The 24,511-nt window shown below is 38.5% G+C and overlaps 1 protein-coding gene across 9 annotated transcripts in view; it reads left to right on the forward strand.

Annotated features, from left to right (window-relative positions):
* UACA (uveal autoantigen with coiled-coil domains and ankyrin repeats) overlaps window positions 1-24,511 on the forward strand; it is a 51,002-nt gene that overhangs the window by 22,127 nt on the left and 4,364 nt on the right. For 2 of the 9 annotated variants that reach the window (XM_027811374.2, XM_055716667.1), the window contains exons 2-16: window positions 10,374-10,507; window positions 11,013-11,101; window positions 12,250-12,314; window positions 13,243-13,300; window positions 13,823-13,893; window positions 13,995-14,101; window positions 15,036-15,217; window positions 15,672-15,709; window positions 16,121-16,207; window positions 17,352-17,459; window positions 18,551-18,583; window positions 19,080-19,178; window positions 19,373-19,409; window positions 20,300-20,352; window positions 21,793-24,483. In XM_027811374.2, coding sequence (XP_027667175.2) covers window positions 10,374-10,507; window positions 11,013-11,101; window positions 12,250-12,314; window positions 13,243-13,300; window positions 13,823-13,893; window positions 13,995-14,101; window positions 15,036-15,217; window positions 15,672-15,709; window positions 16,121-16,207; window positions 17,352-17,459; window positions 18,551-18,583; window positions 19,080-19,178; window positions 19,373-19,409; window positions 20,300-20,352; window positions 21,793-24,483 — 3,852 coding nt within the window. The remainder of the gene's footprint in view (window positions 1-10,373; window positions 10,508-11,012; window positions 11,102-12,249; window positions 12,315-13,242; window positions 13,301-13,822; window positions 13,894-13,994; window positions 14,102-15,035; window positions 15,218-15,671; window positions 15,710-16,120; window positions 16,208-17,351; window positions 17,460-18,550; window positions 18,584-19,079; window positions 19,179-19,372; window positions 19,410-20,299; window positions 20,353-21,792; window positions 24,484-24,511) is intronic. The other 7 variants (XM_055716670.1, XM_055716671.1, XM_055716666.1 and 4 more) reach the window with 6 other exon arrangements.

Genomic DNA, 24,511 nt, shown 5'->3' on the forward strand with positions numbered 1-24,511 from the left:
GTAATTTTCAAGTTCCTTAAAAGGAGTATTTATCAATGCTTTATTGATAATTTTGGAATGTAGCAATTAAAAAAAAATTAAAAATTGAAGGTACAGTGAGTGCCTGTGTGCAAGTTAAGTATCCTTAGTTGATTTGCAGACATGATTATGTGTAGGTAAGGCAACTTGTTTGGTTACCTGTTTTAAGTTCATCTGACCTTTTGCTGAAATACAACTTACGCAGTACCTTCAGTATTTAAATATCAACATTTATTAGCGAGCAAATGCTTATAGCATCTGAGAGACTGATAATGGCTCTGTATTTTCATTACTTAATGATGACTGAACAGGATAGAGTCACTGTAGTGTGGTTTTCCCTTCTCTGTGCATACGTTTGAGGCTGCTTCCCAGCGTGATGAGCGCAATAGTCATGTTGTGTTTCATCACCCCCTAATATTTTCTGATGCTTCTTTATTAATAAATGGAAGTACACAAATCAATCGGTCCTGGCCTGAGAGCTTTCAATTTCAAACTAATGGTTTGCCTGGAGTCCTGAGGAAGGCATTGTGATACGCTGCTTTTAATGGCAACAAAGGCAGCTGGACTCTGACCTTGCTGCTGCTTTCTCCTCATTTAAAGGGGAAATACTTTCTCTAGGGCACTTCGTGGGAGCAGAGCTGGGCTACAGCAGGACCTAGGCTTCCATGGCTCCCCATTATTTTTGTGGTGAAAGCTGTGATGGTGTCATTGCTGCAAAAGGGTGTTAGGTTCTTTGTGTGCAAGTCTGGCCCCAGTTACCATGAAATGTACTTAACAGCTTGTTTTAAAGTGCAGCTGCAAAAACACTGTGTTGTTTCCAGGGTGCCTAAGTAGTTCTGATCACTTTTATTAGCGACCAAATTGGTCTGTGTCTCAGGGCTGAGAATTTCAGGATGTTTTTATCAGTAAAGTGCACTTGAGTTGTGTGTTGGCAGTGAGACATAAGGCAGTTGTTTAAGGACAAAATGGAAAAGTATTTTTAGCAGAATTTGCCTCCTTCAGGAGCCTGTATGCAGAGTTCTTTGATGCTTTGACAGTGTAGCTTGTGTGCTGTTGTAGTTGCCAGTGGTTTTTCCCCCTAGCCCAGCTATGCAGGAAAGATAAGCTGGCTATGCTGTTAGGTACGTCACTCCTTGTATATAGAAAAGTACTATTTAACACAGATTTAGAGCCCTTAGGATGGTTTTGAGAGGACTATTTGCCACATAGGTAGCTAGAAGTAGATTCAAGTACTTACTTGATAATAGTATGATCTTGATAGGATATATGAACTTGTAGGAAGGAAAATGCCTTAAGAATAGGGTAAGAACAGGAACGTTTATGATGGGGTTTTAGATGATTACTGTTAGTTGTTTTTTTTTTTTTGCTTTAACCTGTTTGTTGAGAGACTGTTACTTACAGTAATTGCAGGATGCAGTTAAATTTAAACAAGCCACACAGCAGCACAACTTAATATGAATTCTAGACTGGAACATTTTGAGAGCAATGCAAACCAGAGCATCCTAGGAAGGCTGTTGGTTTCGATCACTGTAAGCTTTGCCTGCTTTGTAGCATTCAATGACACTTTTGTAGATGGAGAAATTCCAGTAAATGAGGTGGTAACATAAAGTGCTGGGTGAAACATGGACCCTGTATTCAGGCTGTGCCTGTTTTTTCCTTATGTAGACTAAACAGTACATCTCGCTCATGCAGTTTTAGACTCCAAAATGTTTGTATGTGAGTGCAGACATATCCTGATAAGCAAGATATGCTTATAAAATATAAAATGCCATTCCCATCTCCCACAATTGAGCTAACCTTTTCCCAGACCTGGTATGTGCAGTATTTTTCTAGGCAACTGCAGAGAAGCCAAAGTTTGTGAGATAGATGGATATTGGCTGACGTGCATCTGTACTGTTGGGGGAAACTACACCTCGTGAATATCTTTAACAAATGGGTTTAGTAGTCTAATATCCTTTCGTTGTGTCAGTCTGTGTGTTTTTTAAATAAATCAAACCACTTCAAAAGCAATTGTCATTTTGTGCCATATAACATCGCAGGGTGTGTCTGTTCAGATGTTAGTTTTGATCACAAATGTACTCTGACCTCTGTAGAAAAAGCAGGAAAATTAAATGCACGGGCTGGTAGATGTGCTGAGCCTGCCCTTCTCACCTGTGCCCAGCTTACATGATGTGTATGTTTTTCAAGTAACTCTCCTTTGTTGGTGAGTGCCTGTTTTTCTCTGCAGGAAAATTGCATGAGACATCAACTGGAAAAATTAATATCTTGTGACAAAGATGGGCCTAAAATTAGTAATTCTCAGTCTGTTCTTTGACAAGAACTATTCTATCTATTGGCCTTCACAGACTTCAGAAATTGCAGTTTTAGTTTTATAACAGTTTCCATAAAGTATGATGTTAGTATTTTCATCTTGGTAACTTTTAAGACGATTCAAGTATTTGTGCACACTTGCTTTAAGTGGTGATGGCAGGGTTTTACCAGAGCTCTTTGCTCTCTGTGCTTTATGTGCTTATGTCACCCGCTAATGGCATTAGAGGAGGATGTGTCCCATTTGGGTTTTTTTGTTAATAGGATTATCTGCCTAGGCCAGCAGTGATGAGGAGCTGTGTTCACTTTCACAGGTTCATCAGCTTTCAGGCTGAAAGGTTTAAGATATGCTTTGATTTACATCTCGTATTTCTGAAGTGAGTTAGGTGACTGCTAAAGGTTGTCCGTACTTTATTTCAATAAGCTGTTTGTTTATGTAGTTGGGGTTCTGCAGCTGCATATGTAGGCAGAAGTGTTTACTGGATGAGCAATTCCCAGTTCAGGTGGAAGCTTCCTGAGCAATACTATTTCATCAACAAGTTAACTTGTCACATTTTTTTTCGCTGCAACATTAAGACCAGTATTTCTTGTGTCCCTGGCCCTGTATTATCTTTTTAAACAAGGTCAGTGCGTTATCATACCTCATTGTATGTTCTCAGATTGATGACCAGGTATCTCTTCTTGCTGGCATGAAAAGTCTTGTGAGTTTGCGTCTGGCTGCTGGGATTTCACAGGAGAATATTTAGGCTGAGAAAAATCTCAGAAGAAGAGCCGCTGGGATTAAATGGTATTATGGTTTATTTTCCAAAGGTTTTCAGGGGTTAGGATCTTTATTTGTCTGTCCTGTTTGGGTCCCCATAACCCTGGTATTATTCTCTCATGCCTTGGGATCACTAATAAAGCCCTTTCTTTGCTTTGAGTTCCTCAGTGGGGGCGCTTGGGTGGGTGATGGGATGTGCAGTAGTACAGCGCATGGCTTCAGGGGCTCTGCCTTATTTTCTGGCTTTTTTGTTGAGAGGGGAGAAGATGCCCTGTAGCTTCAAGCTCAGATTCCCCAAGTATGGTGCTGTGCTTGTTTATTGATTAAATATATGTCCTGTGATAACAATAAACTTTAAACATTAACTTTGCTAATTACTTTGGTTGTCAGCAGTGTACAAATATGTATTTACTTTTTGTAGTCTCAGGACTACAGTTACCGATAGTGCCTCATGGCTTTCATTGCTGGCAGCGGCATGCCATTTCCGCTGCGTTTGGTAACTCTAGAACATCTTGTCTTGCTTTGCTCAGAAAAGTGAGAGTAATTAGTCTTGGTACCAAATATGCCCTGATTTTAACTACCTCTAGTGGCTGTCATTAGTATTCTTGTGTTCATCTTTAAATACTTGTCTCTTCCTCATTCGTCACTACAATTGTTTTCAAAGTAGTTTTAAAGAGCCTCCTATAAACTTTGGCTCTGAACTGTATGCTGTATACTCAGTAAACAACAGAAAGTGGTGATACTCTTTTTCTGCTGCCTGAACTGATGCTGGTTGAGAGTATGGTAGTGTACCGGGTAGGAGGATGTAACAATGTAATGTAATGGTTCAAAGATATCTACAAGATGAGGACTGCAGATAGGTAAAGTAGCTTGACTTCTGATCTGCTAAATATCTGCTAATGTAAGGGGTTTGGGGTTCAGAGACAATAGAAGTAGATAGTTGTTTGTGCAATATATAGCTATGTTGTACAGTTCCTTACCAAAGGGTGTTGGGGATGCTACAGCTTACCTGGACTTGAGGAAAGACTGGATAAGTTAGAGCAATTCATTCAGAATTACTGAGCATGTAAGCAGAATCCCTCTAGCCCACAAAGTTTAAATCATTCATTGAAAGCTAGGTGAACATTTAGAAAACACCCTGTGCTTGTGCAGTCTGTGTTCTTTTCCTGAGTATGCTGGTGTGAATGTACAGCTTCGCAATGCTCCTGAAGGCGTTAAAGTACCAGATGGATATATGGAGTGTGCACAGACAGCCAAGGTATCTGCTTAATATAAAGCCCTTAAACTGAGAGCACACCAGATACAAGCTGATAGGAACAAGTACTGCTTTTGATCCTAGCCAGGTGGTGGAGATGGGCTACTCCCTTATCTTTGGAGGCCTGGAGATGGGAAGAATTCCTGGCAGGCTGAGCTTAGGAAAAACAGGTGCTCTGTGTTAACAGAAAATGGGCAATATTGGCCTTAGCTAGGCATCTGTGGTATGTTTGGCAGTTTAGCACCTCCAGAGATTTGCACTTCTGGTTTATCTGATGGTAGTCTTTGTTCTGAAAAACTGTATCTGAATTAGGCTCCAAACTTCAGTTACACTTAAAAGAATGCAGCAGAAGCACATTTCATTAGTTTCTACCCTTTGAGCTCTCTGAGATTCAGCTGCCTTGGAGAACAATTTAATCGGTGGGAGTTTGCAGCTGGGCTGTGTTTACCGAAGCTGCTCTGTGCTGATAGAGCCATGAAGGCTGTTTCCTGAGAACTGCTGTCTGTGCTTAGTCTGAGCTGGGCAGGCCTGGGGAATGTGTTTTAGCAATCCTAAATCTTGTGGTCAAGACTGTCTTGGGAGGATCTTCAGTGTAAAGGGGCTGCAGGATGAGTGCAGCTCGTGAGGAATGTCTGCAGGCAGATAAAAATGGAGACTAGTGAAACCTTTGGGATAAGTAAATTGGAGAAGACTGTCCACCTGGAAGGCATAGTCTCTCACCTGTGTGGTTTCTTACCAAACTGATTTCAGTTAAGTGGAGTTTTTTTGCTGTTGCTGTCACCTCTGAAGCTTATTTATTTCTTTACGCCCCCCACCCCCCAAATGCCATTTTTGGTTTCAGGAGACAGACTTGGTTCTGGTCAGAAGATGACTTGAGATGACATAGTCATTGCACTTCTTTGGAGTGGCTTTGTCATGTGGACACTAATTGCAGAGAAGTCATGGAATGTTCTTGTGAGAAAAATGCTAGTGCTTCAAGGCAAAGGGATGGTGCTCGCAGCAAGTGATGTGGAACAGTTTAGAAGTTACCGGGAAAGAAATAATTTGTGCAAATATGAGTGATTTAAAAAAAATCTCTTTCCTAAGAAGATCCATTTATTGGGTTATTTGCAGTCTCATGTGGTTTTTCTGGCTATGCACCATGTTCTGCTGCTGCAGACAAAACAGTGCATTGCTTGTCATGTTGACCTAGTCCTCTAAATATGGCACTTTGAGATCTCCATTTAAATTTAAAACTTGTGAAAGGAGACTCTACATCTTCCCTACTGTTAATCATTATGCTGTCTATTTAATGTTTTCACAGCCTCTGTGACTCCTCTCATTTAACATGTTGGGAGACAGACTGGCAGCAGCAGTAAGCTGAAACCAGGTTCTATTCAGAATGGGTTTCATCACTGTAAAAGGAGAATTTTTTTTAAGCAGAGGCATGTGTATTTTCTAATTTAAAATCGGTTACATTTCTGTCAAAATAGGATCATGCATTCCATCTGCTCTGCAGTTGTAACTGTCTGAAGTCTGATCGTGAGTCTGGTTTAGGCTTTGTGGTGTGGTGGAATGGGGAAAAAATTACTCCTGGGAGTATTTCAGTCCTCTGTTATTAGTGGTGATAAGTATGACCTCTGTTAATGCCAGTGGACAGTTAATTTGACTAATGTGTTTGTTATTTTAAAGTGAGTGTTTGCATGTCTGCAGAACATAACAACACTGTAGTAAAGTTTCATGCATGCTTGTGTAGTTAGTTAACATTAAATCTAAAATGTGTTACTCAGGGCATGAGCATGCGGAGAATGTATTAATAGCTATTGCTTTCTATCGCTCGGCTATCAAGTACTGGATTATCAGAAAATAGATCTAGGCTGATGAGACTGTCTACGTATTGTTTACAAGATATTTCGGATCGGGGCAATATTTACTTGTGAGCCTGAGTCACTCTGGCAGTCTGTTGCAACACAGAAAGAAAAGCTCTGGGAAGGTTTTCTTGGGGATTGCTGGGGAGGGACAGCTTGGGCGAGCGGCCGGACCCGCAAAGGGCTTCACCGGCCGGGCAGCCTCTGGCCAGGGGTAGCCCCTATTTTAGTAAGAGTTATGAAGTCTGAAGATGATCCTGAAGATGGGGAAAATACACTTGGGGATCCAAGCTAAGTGAAGGATGGAAGAAGATGAATTCAGGGTGGTGGAGAGAACACGTTTCTCGAAGCAGCCTGTTTGAACTCTGGCTCTGCGCTTTGTGAGCTGCAGTGGTTTGTAACTTGATGCGAGATAAACTGATTGCTTCTGGCAGCAAGAAGCTGCAAGTTCTATGATGACTTGTTGGTTTTCTTGTGCAGCTAAAGACACAGTAGGTATCTTAGGTTTCGTATCAATGGCAGTAGCTGACAGCTGCTAAAATGCAAAAGCTTGAATTTTCTAAGTGTTTTGTAACAGTTTCTTCTTAATTAAATGTGTGTTATATCTGTCTTTAACAACTCTTCCTGTGAGGAATTTTCCTTAAATGTGAAGTGCTTGGGTGACAGTATTTGATTTAGTGCATCATAGGAAATGGATGCAATTTACTTAAGTGTTATAACCAAAGAGGGGGGGGGAAATTAAGGTGAAAGATGATTTTTTCTTTTTTTTTTTAAGTAATGGTGCTGTTAATCACATGATTTATGAAATGGCAGCAAGGAATGGCTAGCAAAGGATTTCTTACAGATTTGAGTGAGTTTTTGCTAGCAGGTACAAGCTGCAAGTATAAAACTTTGCAATTGGAAACCAGGGGCAAACATGCAAGATGTGATTGCTTTCCTCCACAGATGTGAAATGTGTCACCTGAAAAGGAACTTAAGAGGGAGCAGAGCTTGATGCTATATATGTACAGTTTCTAAAGTATTTTAAAATCAAGCTTAATAAGGTAGCTTAGCAGAGGAGGCATTGCCAAGCTGTGGAGGAATACTGTCTTTCCCCTGGCTGTGCATGCGGCTCTTGATGTGAACAGTAATGTCACCAATGCAAAGACTTTCTTATGCCAACCAGGCTGGTGTGGCTTTTAAGCTAATGGATATTTTCATTGATTGACAAATTGGTACTGCACTTTAGCTGGGCAATGCTAGTGGTTGTAATTTAATTAGCTGTCTTATTTTTAGTACTTCATGTCACTTTTAGCAAGTATTGTGCTGAATAAGCTATTGCTAAGACTTCACGATTACTGTAATCTTGTTTATCGTGAGAATGAGGAATGAAGATGGTCGTGATTATACGTCCGTTATACAAATCATTCTACAGATGCAGGGTGGTGGCACTGGGCTTTTGGTTTTGTTCCTTTTTGTATCTCCTTTATGTACCAAACCCTGGCTCTGGTGCAAGGTGAGACCTTGGTTGCTGCAGCTCTGAGCCCTGTGAGAACCGGCTAGTTGACATTGGCTCTTTCCATTGTGGATCTTCCAGACTTTATTATGTGAAATCTTGAAAAGTTTCAGGCTGTGCCAGTAAGACAGTCTTAAGGGGACGTAGTTCTGTTGTGACAGAATGTTAACTATTTTTTTTAACATGAAGATTACAGAGCTTTTTTTCCTGTTCTTCCTGCTTTCACATGAAGACTGCTAAGACTTGAGTATTGTGTTTGGCATTTTAAGGAGATGGAGGAGTCTATTGTGATGAGTCCAACATGAAGGATGTGGGATTGTTAGGCTGCTTTCTCTCTTCAAGAAACAAAAATGTTTTCAGCTACTCTTTGGCTGCTCTATTTTGGAAATTATTCGCTTTACCAGTTTTAATGTTCTTTACTCAGTGAGGTGTAGAACTTCTGATCTACAGTGATAAGTAACTTCATGTGCCTACAGGCGACTTATGTCTGACTGTTATCAGTAAATTCCTTTGCTGTGTAGAGTTAGATTTGAATATAATACTCCTTTCTAAGCCTTTTTCTTCTGTTAAAAGCTTCTTGAATATCAAGTTGTCAGTGTCTAGCTTGGCTCTGAAGTTTCTGTCACAGAACAGAATTTCCTAAAAAGTGTAAAGTAATTCAGAAAGGGTGGTTTGGCAACAAAGAGAACAAACTACATTTTGGGGTGGGATGCTTGGCTTGTGGCCTGAAATTCTAAATTTGAAGTAAACGAGGAAAAAGAGGGGGGTGGTGAATGTCTGAGACTTGAATGTGTGGTGGTCTATTTATAACTGACGTCCTTTTTTTTTTTTTCTTTTTCCTTCTACACTGTATGTTGCTTTGGTAATTGCAGGCAATTTAAAGCTATAAACTTTAAATCTCTTCCACAGTTCAGTAGGTCTTCGCCTCGTGAATATCACACTTAGCTAAAATTTGACCCTTTGAACAGCCTGACACAGGAAAAACTGTGCGCTGGCACATATTTTTAGCACATCCATTTGATGTTAAAATCTGAAAACTGCTTGGGATATAATGGAGCTGATTCAGATCTATTTTTAAGAATGGCCAAATTCAGTGAGTTGAATTAGTAAGTACATTTCTGTACTGATATGTTGTGGTTTTTTGTTAATTTCAAGTTAGGCATTGGATGTGAAAAACTGTAACTTTCAGTAAAGCTGGAAAGCTCAGTTATTCTTGATAAATATGAACTTGGTTTAAGGAGGGCTAAATTTAGTACATATTTCATCTGTTGCTGAATTATTGAAAACCGAAGCCTGCTGTTGATTACATATACTTTGTAATTGTCCTGTTTAAACATCTCAAAGTTCACCTTCTTCATGGTACCTTTACCATATAAGTGTTGATAGAGGGGGAAATTGTAGCAGCTGTGTTTTATCTGCCCACTTCCTTTTGAAATATTTTTTTAATGAATACTGAAAAGCTTGTATTGAAGATGATTACTTAGATTGGAAGTTGTTAGTGCTATTTTGGGCTCTGTTGCTTGCAATTACTCATCTGTTTCTGTGTTGCATCTTACTTATTAATTTGTAAATTTTGTATCTGTACATGCCACTTAATATACAGATATGCAACACTTGACTGTTTTATGTGGACTATTACAATTTAAATGATCAATAATAAAGATGAACAAGAAACCCTCCAGTTTTCATATACTTAATGGAGTTAATTGCCTTGTTGATGTGCCTTCCCCTAAAGGGTATGAGACTGAGGCAGCTTTTCAAATACATAGTTGCTGCAGAGAAAAGTGGATGGGGAGTTCTTAATGTGCATAGTGGAGAGATTAGAATGTTATAACTAGGCATTAGGAAAAATGGTCTCTGGTAACGATTAATGGAGTGAACTGCAGGTCTCCTTGGACACTCTACCTCTTCCTTCAGTGAAGTTTTTGAAAGCTAGATGAGTACTAGGACAATACCACGTAGCTATAGCTGATCTTGTGTGGGGTTCTCTGTCAGAATGATTTAAGAAGTTCCTTCTAGACACATCACAATGTTTTTGTGATATTGCAAGTTTCTCTTCTATAAAGTATGTGTACAAGTACACATGCTAGCCCTTCCTTTGTTGTGTGAAATCCTTAGTTTATCATAGCCTGATGTGGTGTTTTTTCTTGTTTGTTAATCAACTGCTGTGGGGGAGAGATGTATTTTTTTCCCAGAATGGAATTATCCATGATTAGAGAAGGTAAAGTTGCAGTGAAAAGACAGCTGCCTGGACAGCCTCATGTGGCAGATAGAGGGACTAGGAGGAGAAGTCCAAAGACAACCAAATATGAGAAACTGTCTGAAAACTTTGAGAGCAAGGTTAGAAAACGACTTACTATGTGCGGCTCTAGACCTATTAGATACAGTAAAGCAGAATGAGGAAAACCGAAGAGGTTTGATGTTAAAGGTCTCTTTTAGGACCAGGGTGACTTAACCAGACTGTCTTGGAGCACTGTACATTGAATGACAACAGCCTGATTGAAATGCTATGGTGATGTTGTATATAGATAACTCTAAATATCTTAACAGGTACAATGCTGTTTGCCAGCCAAGATATTTTTGTCGTATCCCCCCTCAATTGCATATGAGTCAGCCTTTCCTTGAAGTTCCTTTTAGTAGATCGATAGTGTACCATAAGCTCACTTGCTTTTCTGATTCTCTCTTACACAGCTGAACACAGACTGGAACAAATATGATGACAGGTTAATGAAAGCAGCTGAAAGGGGTGATGTGGAAAAGGTTTCATCAATCCTTGCCAAAAAAGGAGTCAGTCCTACTAAACTGGATGTGGAAGGGAGATCTGCGTAAGTAACTTCCAGTACTCCAATAACAGCATTGGGAAGCTACTTGAAAGTAACTCAATTCCTAAAGCTTGCTGCTGGTCTAAACCCTCTTTTTTTTAATATATAAATCTATGCAATAAATCACGTTAAATTCTAGCCTTGTCTAAATTAGAATACCAGAGAGCTAGAATGTGAAATTCTCATAAAAAATTTTCACTTCAAAGTGAAGATCAGTAGTTAAATAATTGTTTTTGCCAGATTTGAACATTAAGGGGAAATGGAAAGCGTTTTGGTTTTTCACATGGTTTGCTGATTTAAGGTAAATAACTTTCTTGAGAAGTAATCATTATCTTGGTCCTTAAGGTAAAATCTGTGAAACTCTTAACTGGATTTGAGTGCTGTCCAAAGCTGGATTTGTACCATATAATGTTTCAGTATACAGCTCTTTGCTTTGAATTTCCTGGTTAATATTAATGGTTTTGGGTATAAAACAGTTGTGCTTAAGCAAGGTACTTTCTGTTTTTAGATTCCACGTTGTAGCATCAAAGGGAAACCTGGATTGCTTGAACACCATCCTTATTCACGGAGTTGACATCACAGCCACTGATGCTGCCGGTAGGCTTACTCAAATGTCCAGCTGCAGCTTGAAAAAGTACACAGCTTGGGTTTTATTTTGGAGTAGAATTAAGCTGAACTACAGAACTTCCTCCTTTCTGTGGCTTCCTGTAGTTGGCAAAAAAAAAAATTGATCATCTGTGTGACTTGTTGCTGAACTTTGAGGAAACTGGTCCTGTCATGTAAGGTCATGAATGCAGCAGAACTTAAGAACTTTGGTCTGCTGCTGCTGTAACCGTATATATAGTCTGCTCCAGACTCACTGTTGAGATCAGCATTTCTGGGGGAGAATAACAACATAAGAATGGTTTAAAATGAATTTGTTTCATTTAAATACTAAGTGTATTTCACTGAGACTTGTACTGTGTGCAGTGAGGATTAAAATTAAATGATACGTTAGGTGTTTGTGCACCCATACTGAGCACTCAAATTCAGAATACGCCTGTGCTACCTTCTTCATTTGCATGTGTGATATCAGAGTTGGTGTGAAGGTCTTATGGGGGAGGTTGTTAAAAATGCGTGCTAATTTTGCCTCAGAAATTAAGGTAAACATGGTTAATGAATATTCTCTTGTTTTCAACTTCATTACAGAAATAATCTAGCTTCCTTCTGTCATGTAACAGATTATTTTTTAAATGCTTATGTGGAGTAATTTGAAGTATTTTGAGATTTATTTCACTAATGAACTTGAATCCTTGGTTGCAGTTTCTCTAAAATAAGAAAAGCCTGTGTAACAAATAGTGAAATATACACAAGAGAGATGACTTAGTTATAGTACTGACAGAATTGATGGGGGAGACGGGGACGGTTGCCTCTAAAATGATGTGAATGTTGCTCTGAACTGTCTTTTGTCGTGAAATTGGTCTGATGACATGTGTGTATCTGTTTCATACGTCTAGCACATGATTAGCAGTAATGAAGCATATAGAATTATGGAGGAGGAAGATGACAGTTTTTTTCTTCAGGTGAAATAAACTATGCTAATGTTTTAGTGAAGTACAAATTAACTTCTGATGAATTAGTATTACAGGATTAGTAATATACTTTCTGAGAAACAACATAGGCATGTTGAATTTTTGTGTGGTATTTCTAAATGCATGTTCAAAATAGATCCTGAATTGATGTTGATTTTTTTTTTTTTTTTTTAGGTAGAAACGCATTGCACCTAGCTGCAAAATATGGACATGCTTTATGTTTGCAGAAGCTTTTGCAGGTACTGAAAAATAAAACTTGTCTGTTATGGTTTTTATTCTTGAGAATAAAAAAAGGTGCTCTTAAATATACTGACTCAAAATTGAGACATGCCACTCTTCTTAAACAATTACATGCTTTTTTTAAAAAGATAGTTCTGTGGAAAAGACCTCATAGTAAATAACAGATGGTGGCTAAAAGAGTGCTAAAATAAACTTTCTGTCTCTTCACGTAGACAGTCAAATCAAGTTGCAATTTCTACCTCTTAAAGAAAATGGAGTTGAGTGTCTTTTAAAGACTAGTGCTCTTTTTCTGAACGTTTGTATTTAGGAACAGTAACACTGAAAGGTCTGCTCAAGGGTAGTGTTTTCTTCAAAAGATGAGCGTTTACATCCATAAACTTTCATTAGTGAAACAGTATTAGTGGGTTGTCTTAGGTTTGTGGGATATTTATTTTTTTCTTCATTTATTCCTAGTCAGTTTATACTCATTTGAATTCTTTGGAACTTTCAATGGGTTCTTCTTGTCTTCTGTTTTTGATGCAGTTTCCATGCAGATATAAATGGCACACTTTCTGTGGAATGCCAGAACTAGTAGTGATAGTGGTAGCAAAGGAATAATCATGGAATCATTTAGGTTGAAAAAGATCTTTAAGGTGGCAGAGAACCTTGGCTGTAGTGAATTAACTTTTGAAAGTGCTTGTGAAAAGTCTGTAGTGAATTACTCATTTTCTTTGCATGGTCTTAATTTACTTCTACAATTTTTCATCAATGTGTTTAGAGCACTGAAGTGCATATATGTACGCATAGCTCTTTCATGTATGTTATTATATTTGTAAACTACAAACTTTTTTCTTAAATCAGTTTTTATTGTTCAAACCTCAAAATACTTCAAGTTTTGTAAGTGCAATCTGAATCCTAATTGATAACTGGGGTTACTTATTTTAACAGTACAATTGTCCAACGGAGAATGTGGATCTTCAGGGAAGAACTGCTCTTCATGATGCAGGTAAAAGGCTTTTATGGCAACTAATATGAAATCTAGATTCACTGAATAGATTAATTGTCAGAGGGGCCAAATTCTTCTCTTTTAATTTTGATGACTGTAATAATGAAATTAGAGAAAAAGTTCTATATTGTCATGACACTTGTCCTCAGTAACAAACTTGTTAACTGTCTTAGCAGAGGTTGTAGGTCTGAAAGTCTCTTCTAATGTCCATGAGTTGCATGGTAAAAATCTTAAGCAAGTATCATGATCAGTGTTTTAGAGCAATGATGCTAATAGGTTAAGATAGCTTTACTCTGGATTGTCTGCATCCTCACTATGCTATGCAACGTGTCGAACAGTAGTGTTTGGTCTCTTTCACATGCTTTAGAGATGGCTGTGTGAGAGCTAAGTCATAGAGCCTTGTCATGCTTTAACTTGGTTGCATGAATTTTTGTGAAACAAATACACCCAAGGAGGTGTTTGGGGTTTCATGAAGGCTGTTTTCAGCAGTATAACTTTTGCTCTTTCTTTGTCTCTTGAAAGCTATGTCAGACTGTTCCTCTAGCATACAACTACTGTGTGATCATGGAGCCTCAGTGAATTCAAAGGACGGTGTAAGTTGCTGCTGATAGCATTTTCGTGCACGATTTGGAGTTCTTGTACTTTCTCTGTTTTCTCTGCCTTTCCTTATTTCTTTCCTCCTTCACCTCTTCAGGACGGGAGGACACCACTAGTGCTGGCCACTCAGATGTGTCGTCCCACGGTTTGTCAGCTTCTGATAGACAGAGGAGCAGATGTTAATGCCAGGGACAAACAAAACAGGTAATGCATGCAGAGTGTTGTCAGAATGCCTGCTGACACTTAAAGGGTAGGAAGCTGTCCCTTGGCTTTCAGACTACAGAATAAATATGCTAAATTCAGTGGAAAAGAATCTGGGATTTAGTTCAGAAGTAGATGTGCCAGTTCAATAATGCAGATAAGCGTGGCCTTTTTTTATTGCTTGTTCTTGTGTTTAAAATACATGTAGGCTTGTTACTGCCAGCAGAGAAACAGCAGCTGGTTATTTTAAGGTTTTGTCTGTCCAAAGCTGTATCTTGCACCCTTTGGGATCAATATACAAAATGGGTCATGACAAAACTGGTACCCTTGTCAAGAAGTACTTGAGTCCCATTGGAGCTCCAAAGGGACCTAAAGGCCTTGAAAAACTGTTTGCGTCTCTATTCGTGAAAGGGGGCCAGGGGAGGGCTTTTCTATTTGTAGCTGCTACTTCTGCCAGTGATTTCTTGGAGGATGGCTGCCTCGTGGCTAATGGACATGAGGCTGCTGTGGGACAAAGCATGGGTACTTGGATTGCATGTTCTGAAGCTGGCGAGTGTTTGGAAGGCATTGCCAGGACTCCCAAGCACTTGTGTGCCCGCTGCCCAGCTTTGTCTAAACTTCTTGTGTGTTGTGCCTATTGAGATTTCTATCTAAATGGAGAGGAAGCCAAATTCATGGGAGTTTTCAAAACACTGGGTGGCTCTCTCAAAGGCAGTAGGTTTTTCTGAGTTTCATGAAAATAGTGTCCTCGTTTGCTTTTTTAAACACTGACCAAATGAACTTCCAGGCTTAGTTTCCTCCCTTTATAGAGGAAGGATTCATTGACTCAAGTTTGCATGATTAGACATAAGTGTATGAAGAATTCTTTCTGTAAGTGATTGGTCCATTAAAGTGTGAGATCCTGGAGTCTGAATACAATCTTTCTCCCCATCCTCAGGACTGCTGTAATGTTAGGCTGTGAATACGGCTGCAAGGATGCAGTAGAAGTTTTGCTCAGGAATGGTGCGGATGTTAGTTTGACTGATGGCCTTGGTCATGACTGTGCTTACTATGCCAGAATTGGTGACAATATTGACATTTTGGCTTTAATAAAAGCTGCCGTTGAGGATTCCAGCAAAGGTATGAAGAACATGGCTATAACAGTTTGCTGTTATTCTATCATTAGAATTGTGTGTCTTCCCACTGCTGTGTCTTCAGGAACTGTTTTTTTGGAGGGCAGCTGTAGTCCTTTGAACAAAAATGTGATAAATTGCTTGTTTGGGCAGGGAAAGAAGGCTTTTGTTTTCTGTTTGTTTTTAGAAAAGCTTTTAAGGTAAATGCAGGCTCTGGTGCCTCCAGGTATTAACGCTACTGAACCTGGCATTGCAATACTGATCATAGGAGTTACTTAGCCTTATTTGTAGAAGGACCTTGTACTTGTGAATATTTCCATATTTGATTAACTGGGGTGGTGGTGAATCTACCTCTTGAAATGTCCTCCTGAGGTCAAAACCAGATAGAATTAGTGGAATGTGTTGCATGAATCTGAATGAAATGCTTTTTTTAACTTCCTACTTTTGTGGTGCTTTTTTAGCAAGAGATACCATGAAGAAAGGGCAGCCTGAACAAAAGGTAAGGCTGTTTATATTCAGTATCTTCTAAGGTAGTACATCACTTGTATTGGTGAGAGCGTGATTAAGATTGTGCTATGATGCAAAACTAGTTCAGTATTTTTTTGAATTCTTAACCTCATATGTAGCTGGGAGGATGCCCTCTAATCCGATGGTGTGGCTGTTTCTATTTGAAAAATATTTGATGATGTGCACACTCAGGATTAGAGTTTTGATAAGCATCCTATTTCCTGTCTGGGTGAGATCATAGTGACCTCTTACTGAGAAGCTATCTGTCAAAATGTGGATGCTGGTAGTATTGCCCCCCAGCGGAAGCTGAAATGAAGGCTGAAAGCAGCCCAGTGTCCCCAGAAATGGATGTCTGCAGAACACAACAGGAATATAAATTAATACTTTACTGTTGCAATAACAGATTATTAATATGTCACAGAAGTGGAATTGGCTGCATGCACAGGAGGAGGTGAATGTCAAGCTGTATCAGAAGGAACATAATGCTCAGGTAAGCGAGAAGGATTTTTATGACTTGCCTATTACCCCATGCATAATGAACCAGACATGCTAAAGACAAGATGTGCTTGTAAAGTAAGCATTAGTGATTCCATTAAGAAAGGTCGTATATATTGCTGTTTACTTAAAACTTAATTGCATGACTCGGTAATGTGGCAATTATGCAGATAAGCTGTAAACTTTTTTCAGGAAAAGACTTGTTTGTGTAATAAATAGTTGCAAGTCTGTTCATTCCTTAACTTTTCCTAGGTCTTAACCTTATGTATACCACTTTTGCCTGCAGTAAAATCAGTCACAAAACTGGAAGATTTATTTTTTTAACTTTTCAAGAGACGTGTGTTTAAGTGTCTTACTAAAAATAACAGATGTCATAATCGTTCTACTAACCATTATTAACTTTCTCATCTCATTACTATGTCATTACAGTTTTCAAAAAGGTAAACAACGTTTTAAGCTATGGGGAACAAACCACTGAGAAATTGAGGCCTGCATTCTGAAATGCTTTGTAATAAAAGGATAAAGATCTCTAAATGCAACTTCTCTGGTTTGAGCTAAAGTAGTTACCACTGTTAAGGCGGCGATTATCAGGCAAGAGTTAAACATGCTTTATTGTTTGCATGTGAGCACTGGACTAATTGACAGTGCAAAGACCTATAATTTTCATGTGTTGGATAAGTTACCGGGATGATTCTTGTAGCTGCTTGGAACAGTTAGCACATTTAAAGTTTGCTATGTTTCTTGCTGGTGAAGGCTTTTTCATTCACCTTTGGCTGCAGTGGTTGGGTTTCAGGAACTGTTTTAACATTAGTTATTTTTACTTGTTAACAGACAGCAGATAAGCAGCCTCTTGAGTGCTGCCAGCATTGAATGTAATCTTAATCTGCTCAGACTTCAAAATGTGTATGTATGCTCCTATGAGAATGAGCAATCTAGAACAGAAGAGCTTGAAGACTGGAGCTTGTGCTGATGTAAACCTTCAGAATGAAACAGACCTGGAATAAGGCCACAGAATCATTAGGGCAAGGCTTGGTGTCTTTAGAGACTGTTAAAACTGTTGGTTCAGATTCTTTAGTTTTCCCAATGTGCGTGTAGCGTGGTAGTGTTGTTTTTTTTTAATTTTATTTTTTACTTTTAAGGAATTGGAGTTAGAAAATCAAGATTTGAAAGATCGAATGAGAGAAGTACAAGAGGAGCAAAGGATGCTGCTGGATAGAATCAGCGGGCTACAACTACAATTGAATGAGGTAAACCTAGACTTGAAAGCTGTAATAGCCACCTGAGGCTGACAGTGAAGGCTGGTTGAGGCAGAAAAGAAAGCATGTGTAATTAGAATGTAGTCGTCACTGCTTTCCTGGGAATTACTTCTGTATGTGTCACTGTCACTTTCTTCTGCAGCAGAAGCATTTGCTCCTGTAATAGTATTCAAAATGAGAGGAGGCATGTTACAGTGTCATTCACTGATACTCAGAAATTTTAAGCAATGATATTTATGGCTATACTTTACTATGTAATGTGAACCATGAGGTGTTCTGACATGTTGTAATTTTGGGTAAACTTAATCTGCACAATTAAACGTAGTTGTTGTGAGTACTTTATCATAGCCACTGCTTATTTTCTAGCTGTTACTGTGAGTGACAACACTGAGAAGAGTCTTCAATTGGCAAAAACAGAAGCAAAGGTTTTCCACAGGGAATTTCTCACCCAAATTTGAAATCCTGTTTTTAAAAAAAGTTCCCTTTCCTTAGAGGCTTAAATATGACCAGTACAATTGAGGAAGGAAAATAAAAACAGGGTGGTTTGTTGTTTGTTGTTGTTGTTTTCTTGTTTGGTGGGTTTTTTTCTTTGCGGAGGCTCACATTTGTTCCTTCACTGCATTTTTGTAGAGGTACAGTTAAAAAGCATATATAGCTTCCTCTAAATGCTGCATGTGGATAGAAAGAATATTTCTTAGAATCATTGTCTTGTCTGAACTTCTCTCTTAAGCATTGCCTTTATAAAAGAAACAAAACCCACAAAATCCTTAATACTCACTTCCCAAAATAAGCAAACTTCTACTGAAAAAATGTACTTTTCTGCCTCGGTAGTGGTTGATCTAGATAATTAAAAAGATACTCCAGTTTCCTACTATGCATGTCAAGAGACATTGCTCTGTCAAACGTCCTTAACTTCTGTTTATTTCTCTTGCCAGAGGTTAGATGCTAAATAAAAGAGGAACAGTCAGAAGCATGTAGGATTAGAAACTGGGGTAGACTTGTCAACTAATGAACTGTGTATAAACCCCTTAAACGTTATTGAAAAAATGATTTGTGGGGGAATTTTTTTGTTATTTTTGCAGGAGCAAATGTTTGCAGATGATCTTGAAAATGAGGTATGATATATTACCTTAAAGCATCATAGAACTAAGAAACAGGGGAAGTGACTATTGCATTTGAGTAATGGTATTTAAAACTATAGAGAAAAGAAAGCTATTTATAAATACTAAGTGAAATATCTACTGGTATGTACTTATTTTGTAAAGGAGCACAACACTTCTATTACTACAAATAAAATATAATCCCTGTGGCACCTTTAATGCAGACTTAATATTGTAAGCATATCTCTAGTGACTTTCAGTAATGCAAGATGAATAAATATTAATAAATTAAACAATAGGAAATTATATTGGTGCATATTCCCTTGACTCATTCTTCAGGACTCCTCTGGTAGAAGAGCAGTGTTGAAGAACTTCAGAATCAAAAATGTAGGGATTCTTTCAGTGCTGATCTTGGTTGAAGTTCTCCCTAGACCCTTGACAAAGTTGCTTGAGATCTTATAAATCTGGCCATCCTTGTGGCTTTGGCTATTTGGCACTCTTTCTCTTTCAGAAAGATGAGTTGAAGAAAATCCTAACTACCAAGGAAAAACAGCAGGAAGAAAGCTTAAGAACTATTGAAGCTCTCAAAGCTAAACTCAAATATTATGAAGTACGTTAATTGATTTGAAATATAACAATTGATATCTATAGTAGTAAATACTTAAGCAATTTTAAATTTTTGAAACTCTTAAATGGTTGTCTTACTGTAAAAGCTTTCCTTGCCCTTTAATCCCTAGCTTAACATATAGTAAAAGTTTGAAATTAATTTTGAAATTTTTTGTGTTTCTTGCTGTTTGCTTTTAGGTTGACTTTGTGGCATCTGGAAGTAACTTTGGTAATAGTAAGTTAATTTCTTAAAACTTGCTATGCATGATGCAGTGTTAGCATACACGGACAAAGGGTGGGTTTTTTGTTGTCTCTTCTTTTTGTTGGTCTTAACTATAGTCAAGCATAACGTGTGTGTCCACACCTCAAACCTGAGTAGTCAGCTGGGCGCAGTTGGGTTTGTACATGAGTGCTGGGGCCTTATTGATCAGTCTCGCTTATGAGTGTCTGGTCTTGTGAAATGTGCATTTTAACTCTGCTACATCTTCTAATAACATGGAAAACAAGCTGAGCAAGATCCGTGCTCCAAATTGAGCTCCCCTTTCCATTCTTTGTATCTTAGTATCTAGCTTATGACAAGAAAACCACGGTCATTGTGAAAGCTTGAATGTAGGCAGGTTTGAAAACTACTTTAAACACAAGACCTCAGCTCACACTTCTGGTAGAAACTACTCCATTTCCAGAAACTGAAGTCTTTTGCATCCAATGTGTTACAGGCCTGTAACTTGTGTAACTTAATGTCACTTCATCTGTCAAGAGCAGTCATGAGAGCTGTTTGGCTGCCTGTCAGGAAGGATCATTTATTTGGAGTGCAAGGGCATGCTTTTCCCTGGTGTGTTCATATGCAGACATGCAGCTAGCTCAAGGTGGCTTTCATGGACTGTTTTGCAGAACAATTTACCTAGCCTGGCACAGTAGGGGTGTTTTTTCCTTAGGACACCTGGAAAAACTCCTCCTATGTGACTTAATTAACAAGTTGTTTTAATACTAAGTGTCTAAAACACCAACATGCAGCCTAGTGCAGTCCCATTGAACAGAATAAAATTATGAAGGAAAATCATAGTTCTTGTGATCATATATTACTGTTTTTAAACAGACTAAATGCTGTTTGCTTTGAAAATCTAGGAAAAGAAGATTTATTACTTAAACAAGGCCAGGTGTTTGCTGTGGAGTCACAGGTAATAAATATTTTACCACTTGAGAGAATTTTAAGATAATAATGTTTGGGAAAGCTAAATAGAAATGTACATATATTAAACTTGCTTCTGAATAAAAAAACTTTCAATACTTGCCCTGCTATGTTTATTTTTAACTGCTGGTGCCCTCTAGAGTTACGTATGTGGCAGAGCTTTAAATGCTGTGAAATTGTTGGATGCTGAATGGTCTGTAATGAGCATTCTTAAAACTGAATCAACAGACTATTTGATCAATAGTCACAGTGTACAGTGCAATTGGGTATTCATCTCCAGAGTTTTTTTCTACTTTAAATTCAGCTGAAATTCAGAAGATTTTTTTCCCCCTGCCAGCTATACAATAATTTCCTGACAATTGTTGGCTGATAGCTAGCTACCTTTTTAAAGAAACAATTATGTTATAAAGAAGGTCAATCAGACCCTTACAGTGAGTCATGTATGATAGGAATTGGTTCTAACTGACAAGCTGCTCTTATGCTTATTTCAGCCGTAATGCTTCCAGAAGTGAGTGATGGCTAGAAGTAAATCTGTACATCATATGCTTTCTTGCCAGATTTCACTGATACATGTAGTTTGTACGTTTTGCTGGTAACACAGAAAAATCCAGTCTGTTCTGTCTTGTTTTACATAAGTTCTAAGACTATTGGGTTAACCTCTTTTTTTTATTTTTTTTTTATTCTTAGTTGAAGTTTAAAATGAGTCGATGTGTAACTTTATTTTTTTTTTTAAAAGGTGGGGGGGGAAGGGGGTGGGCACAGAAAGCCAACCAACCAAAAAGACCCCAAACCATATCCCAAGCAGGAATTAAGTGGCTTTAAGCTAGTCGTGTCTGGAAGCCACATACAGTTTTCCGGTCCTTGGAATGTGAATGAGGTCATGGGAGCAAGTCTGTGCCGTGTAATAGCCATCATGGCTGGCAGGGAAGTGAAGTTGGTACTGAAGGCCACCTGACAGGAGGCAAACACTTGGTTTTTTTTTTTTGAGATACCCTGTACTAGACAGTAAATGAAATGGCAGAGAAGGTTCTGTTAACCATGGCATACCCTGTTTTGATTCCTTTTAAAATTATTTTCACATACTTGAGGGGCAAGGGAAATCTCTTAATAAATTGAAGTTCTTCAAGCATGTGAGTGGTTACGTATGAATAACATTATAAGGGAGATGAATATACTACACCTGCACTTTAATGCCAGTAGGGTCTGATGGTTGGGAAACAGTAATGCAGAGCTGTATATTCAAGATTTTAATGTTGAAAGCTGGAATACATGTTCTGTAATATGGGCAAGAACAGATTAGTGTGTTTCTAAGAAAAAAAAATAATCTCAGGCAAATTTTATGCTTATATCAACACAGATTTAAGACAGTCACGTGTATGACTTGTCAAACCTGTAAAAGTGTATCCATTTTGTGCCAATTTATCTTCAGTCTAGGTCTATGCTGAGACCCCTGGAGCTCTCACTGCCAAACCAATCCTCCAATTCAGAGAAGGAAACTTTAAAGAAAGAACTTGACAACGTGAGGACCTGCTATGGTGCAGCAAAAGAAGAAATTAGCAAATTGCAGAGAGAACTGTCTCACAAGGTATCTGAATGTAAAGCTTTGGCATCAGAGTGTGAAAGAACCAAGGCAGAATCTGATGGACAGATAAAACAACTGGAAGATGCTTTAAAAGATGTACAGAAAAGAATGTTTGACTCTGAAGGCAAAGTTAAGCAAATGCAGACCCACTTTCTTGCTCTGAAAGATCACCTGACTAATGAAGCTGCTTCAGGAAACAGCAAGCTAACAGAGGAGCTGAAGGATCAGTTGAAAGAAATGAAAACTAAGTATGAAGGGGCCTCTGCTGAAGTGGGAAAACTAAGGAACCAGATTAAGCAGAATGAATTGCTGGTGGCGGAATTCAAGAGAGATGAAGGAAGGCTAGTGGAAGAAAATAAAAGGTTGCAGAAGGAACTTGTTAAGTTGGAGATGGAGCGAGATAAAAGGGGAAGAAATGTCGTGGAGTTAGAAGGGCAGCTCAAAGAAACAGCAGCAAAGTTAGCCCACTCTGTAACTTCAGAGAAATTTGAAAACATGAAGAGTTTGTTATCAGGTGAAGTGAACGAGAAAGCAAGGAAGTTAGCAGAGATGGAAGGAGAGCATGAAAAACTGCAGGCAGAGATTCTGCTTTTAAAGAGGGAATCTGAGAGTCAGAAAGCTAAACTTGCTCAGTGTGTGAAGCTAGAAGACCATGAAAAAATGAAGAGTGGGTTTGAGCAAAAAAATGAGGAACTTGGGAAGACAATTTCTGATTTATCACAGAAGAATCAGACTCTGCAGAAGGAACTTGAAAGGTTGCAGATCGATAACAAGATGCTTAAGCAGCAAATCCAGATGCTAAAAGCTGAAATTAAAAGCCAGAATGTGCCGTTAAAAATTCACGAAGAATTGAAGAAAACAAATGATCTGACTGTTGGTGACCTGACCAAAAAGCTTTTTGAAATAACAAAGAAGTACAATGAAAGCAAAGCTGAAGCTGAAAAGTTGCTGGCAGAGAAGAACAACTTGAGTGAGAATATCAGCCACTTCCAAGCTGTGTACCTGTCTCCAGAGCAGCACGAAAAAGAAGTGGAAGCCTTAAAATCTAATGGTGTTGAACTTGAAAAGCAGCTTTCTGAGCTTCAGAAAAAATATGATGATGAACAAGCAAAAGTGTGCAAACTAGTCTCTGAAAATGCAGTCATAAGAGAGACTCTCAGGGATCAGTATGTGTTGGCTACAACACATGAAGAGGTTAAAACAGTCCTGAATAACACTCTGGATAAGACTAATAGGGAGCTGTCAGATGTGAAGGAAAAAATGGAAGGGATAAAGCAAGAATTCATGAGGGTAAATGAAGAAAATGGAACTTTGAAAAATAAGGTTAAACTCTTAGAGAATCAATTACAAACTGAATATATAAGTTTAAAAGATCATGAAACTACAGTGACTACTTTAAATAAAAGCACACAAGAACTTCAGGAGAACAATATTGCAATTATGGCTGAGTATAAGAGGGGTCAAGAAGAAATTTTACAGTTGCATGTAGAAATTGAAGCCCAAAAGAAGGAACTTGACACAATTCAGGAATGCATTAAGTCAAAATATGCCCCGGTTGCCTCCTTTGAAGACAGAGAACAACTCTTTGAAGCCACAGTGAAAGAATTAAAAGTGAAGCTGCAGGAGCAAGCCCAGAAGTGCAGAGAAAGCGAAGAGGAAAACAAGAGGTACAAACAGGAGAATGAAAAGCTCAAAAATGGCATTTTGTCCATCCAGAATGACTTGCAGCAGAACTATATCCTTGCTGAGAAATCCCACGAAATGGAAAAGATGTTTGCAAGCAAAATGGAGGAGTTAAATAAGCAACTGAGAGAACTGCTGCAGAAATATACAGGTGAGAAAGAAGAGAAAGATGAGCTGCAAGAGAATACCAGGCAGCTGATAACTGTGCAGGCTCAGCATCTTCCGGCAGAACAAATTGAAGTCTTGAAGAAGGCTCTTGGTCACACTATAGAGGATCTAAAGGAAGCCTTCAGAAGTAAGAAGGAATGTTATGACAAAGAAACACTAAAAGTAGGAGAACTACAGCAGGAATTGTCAGGGTTAAAAAAATCTTCAATACCTTTGGTAGAATATACACAAATGAAGGAAATGCTAGAACAAGAAATTGTAGCAATCAAAAACAGCTTGAAAGAAAAGGAAGAAGAAAACAGAGTTAAAAATGAGGAAATTTTGAAGTTGCAGTCTGAGATACAGCTTACTCAACAAGCTTTAACCGACCTGGAGAGCAAAGAAATGATTGACATGGCAGAATACCAATCCATGAAAAGTACTCTGGAGGCCCAGATTAATAGCATAGCTGAAAACTTGTCCAAGATGAATAAAAAGTACAAGGAAGCATGCGAGGAGGCTTTGCAAGCTAAAAAGAGTGAGCTTTCCTTAAAGGATGAAAAGGAGTTGCTTCAGTTACGAAGTTGCAGTATTGAACAAGAAATCAAAGACCAGAAAGAAAGGTGTGATAAATCACTGACAACAATTATTGACTTGCAGAAGAGAATACAGGAATCTGCAAAGCAGGTGGAAGCCAAGGATAACAAGGTAGGATGTGTCGGTTAATACTCTTGAC

Source organism: Falco cherrug, chromosome 7 (genome assembly GCF_023634085.1).
Source record: "Falco cherrug isolate bFalChe1 chromosome 7, bFalChe1.pri, whole genome shotgun sequence".
Classification (NCBI taxonomy): Eukaryota; Metazoa; Chordata; class Aves; order Falconiformes; family Falconidae; genus Falco; species Falco cherrug.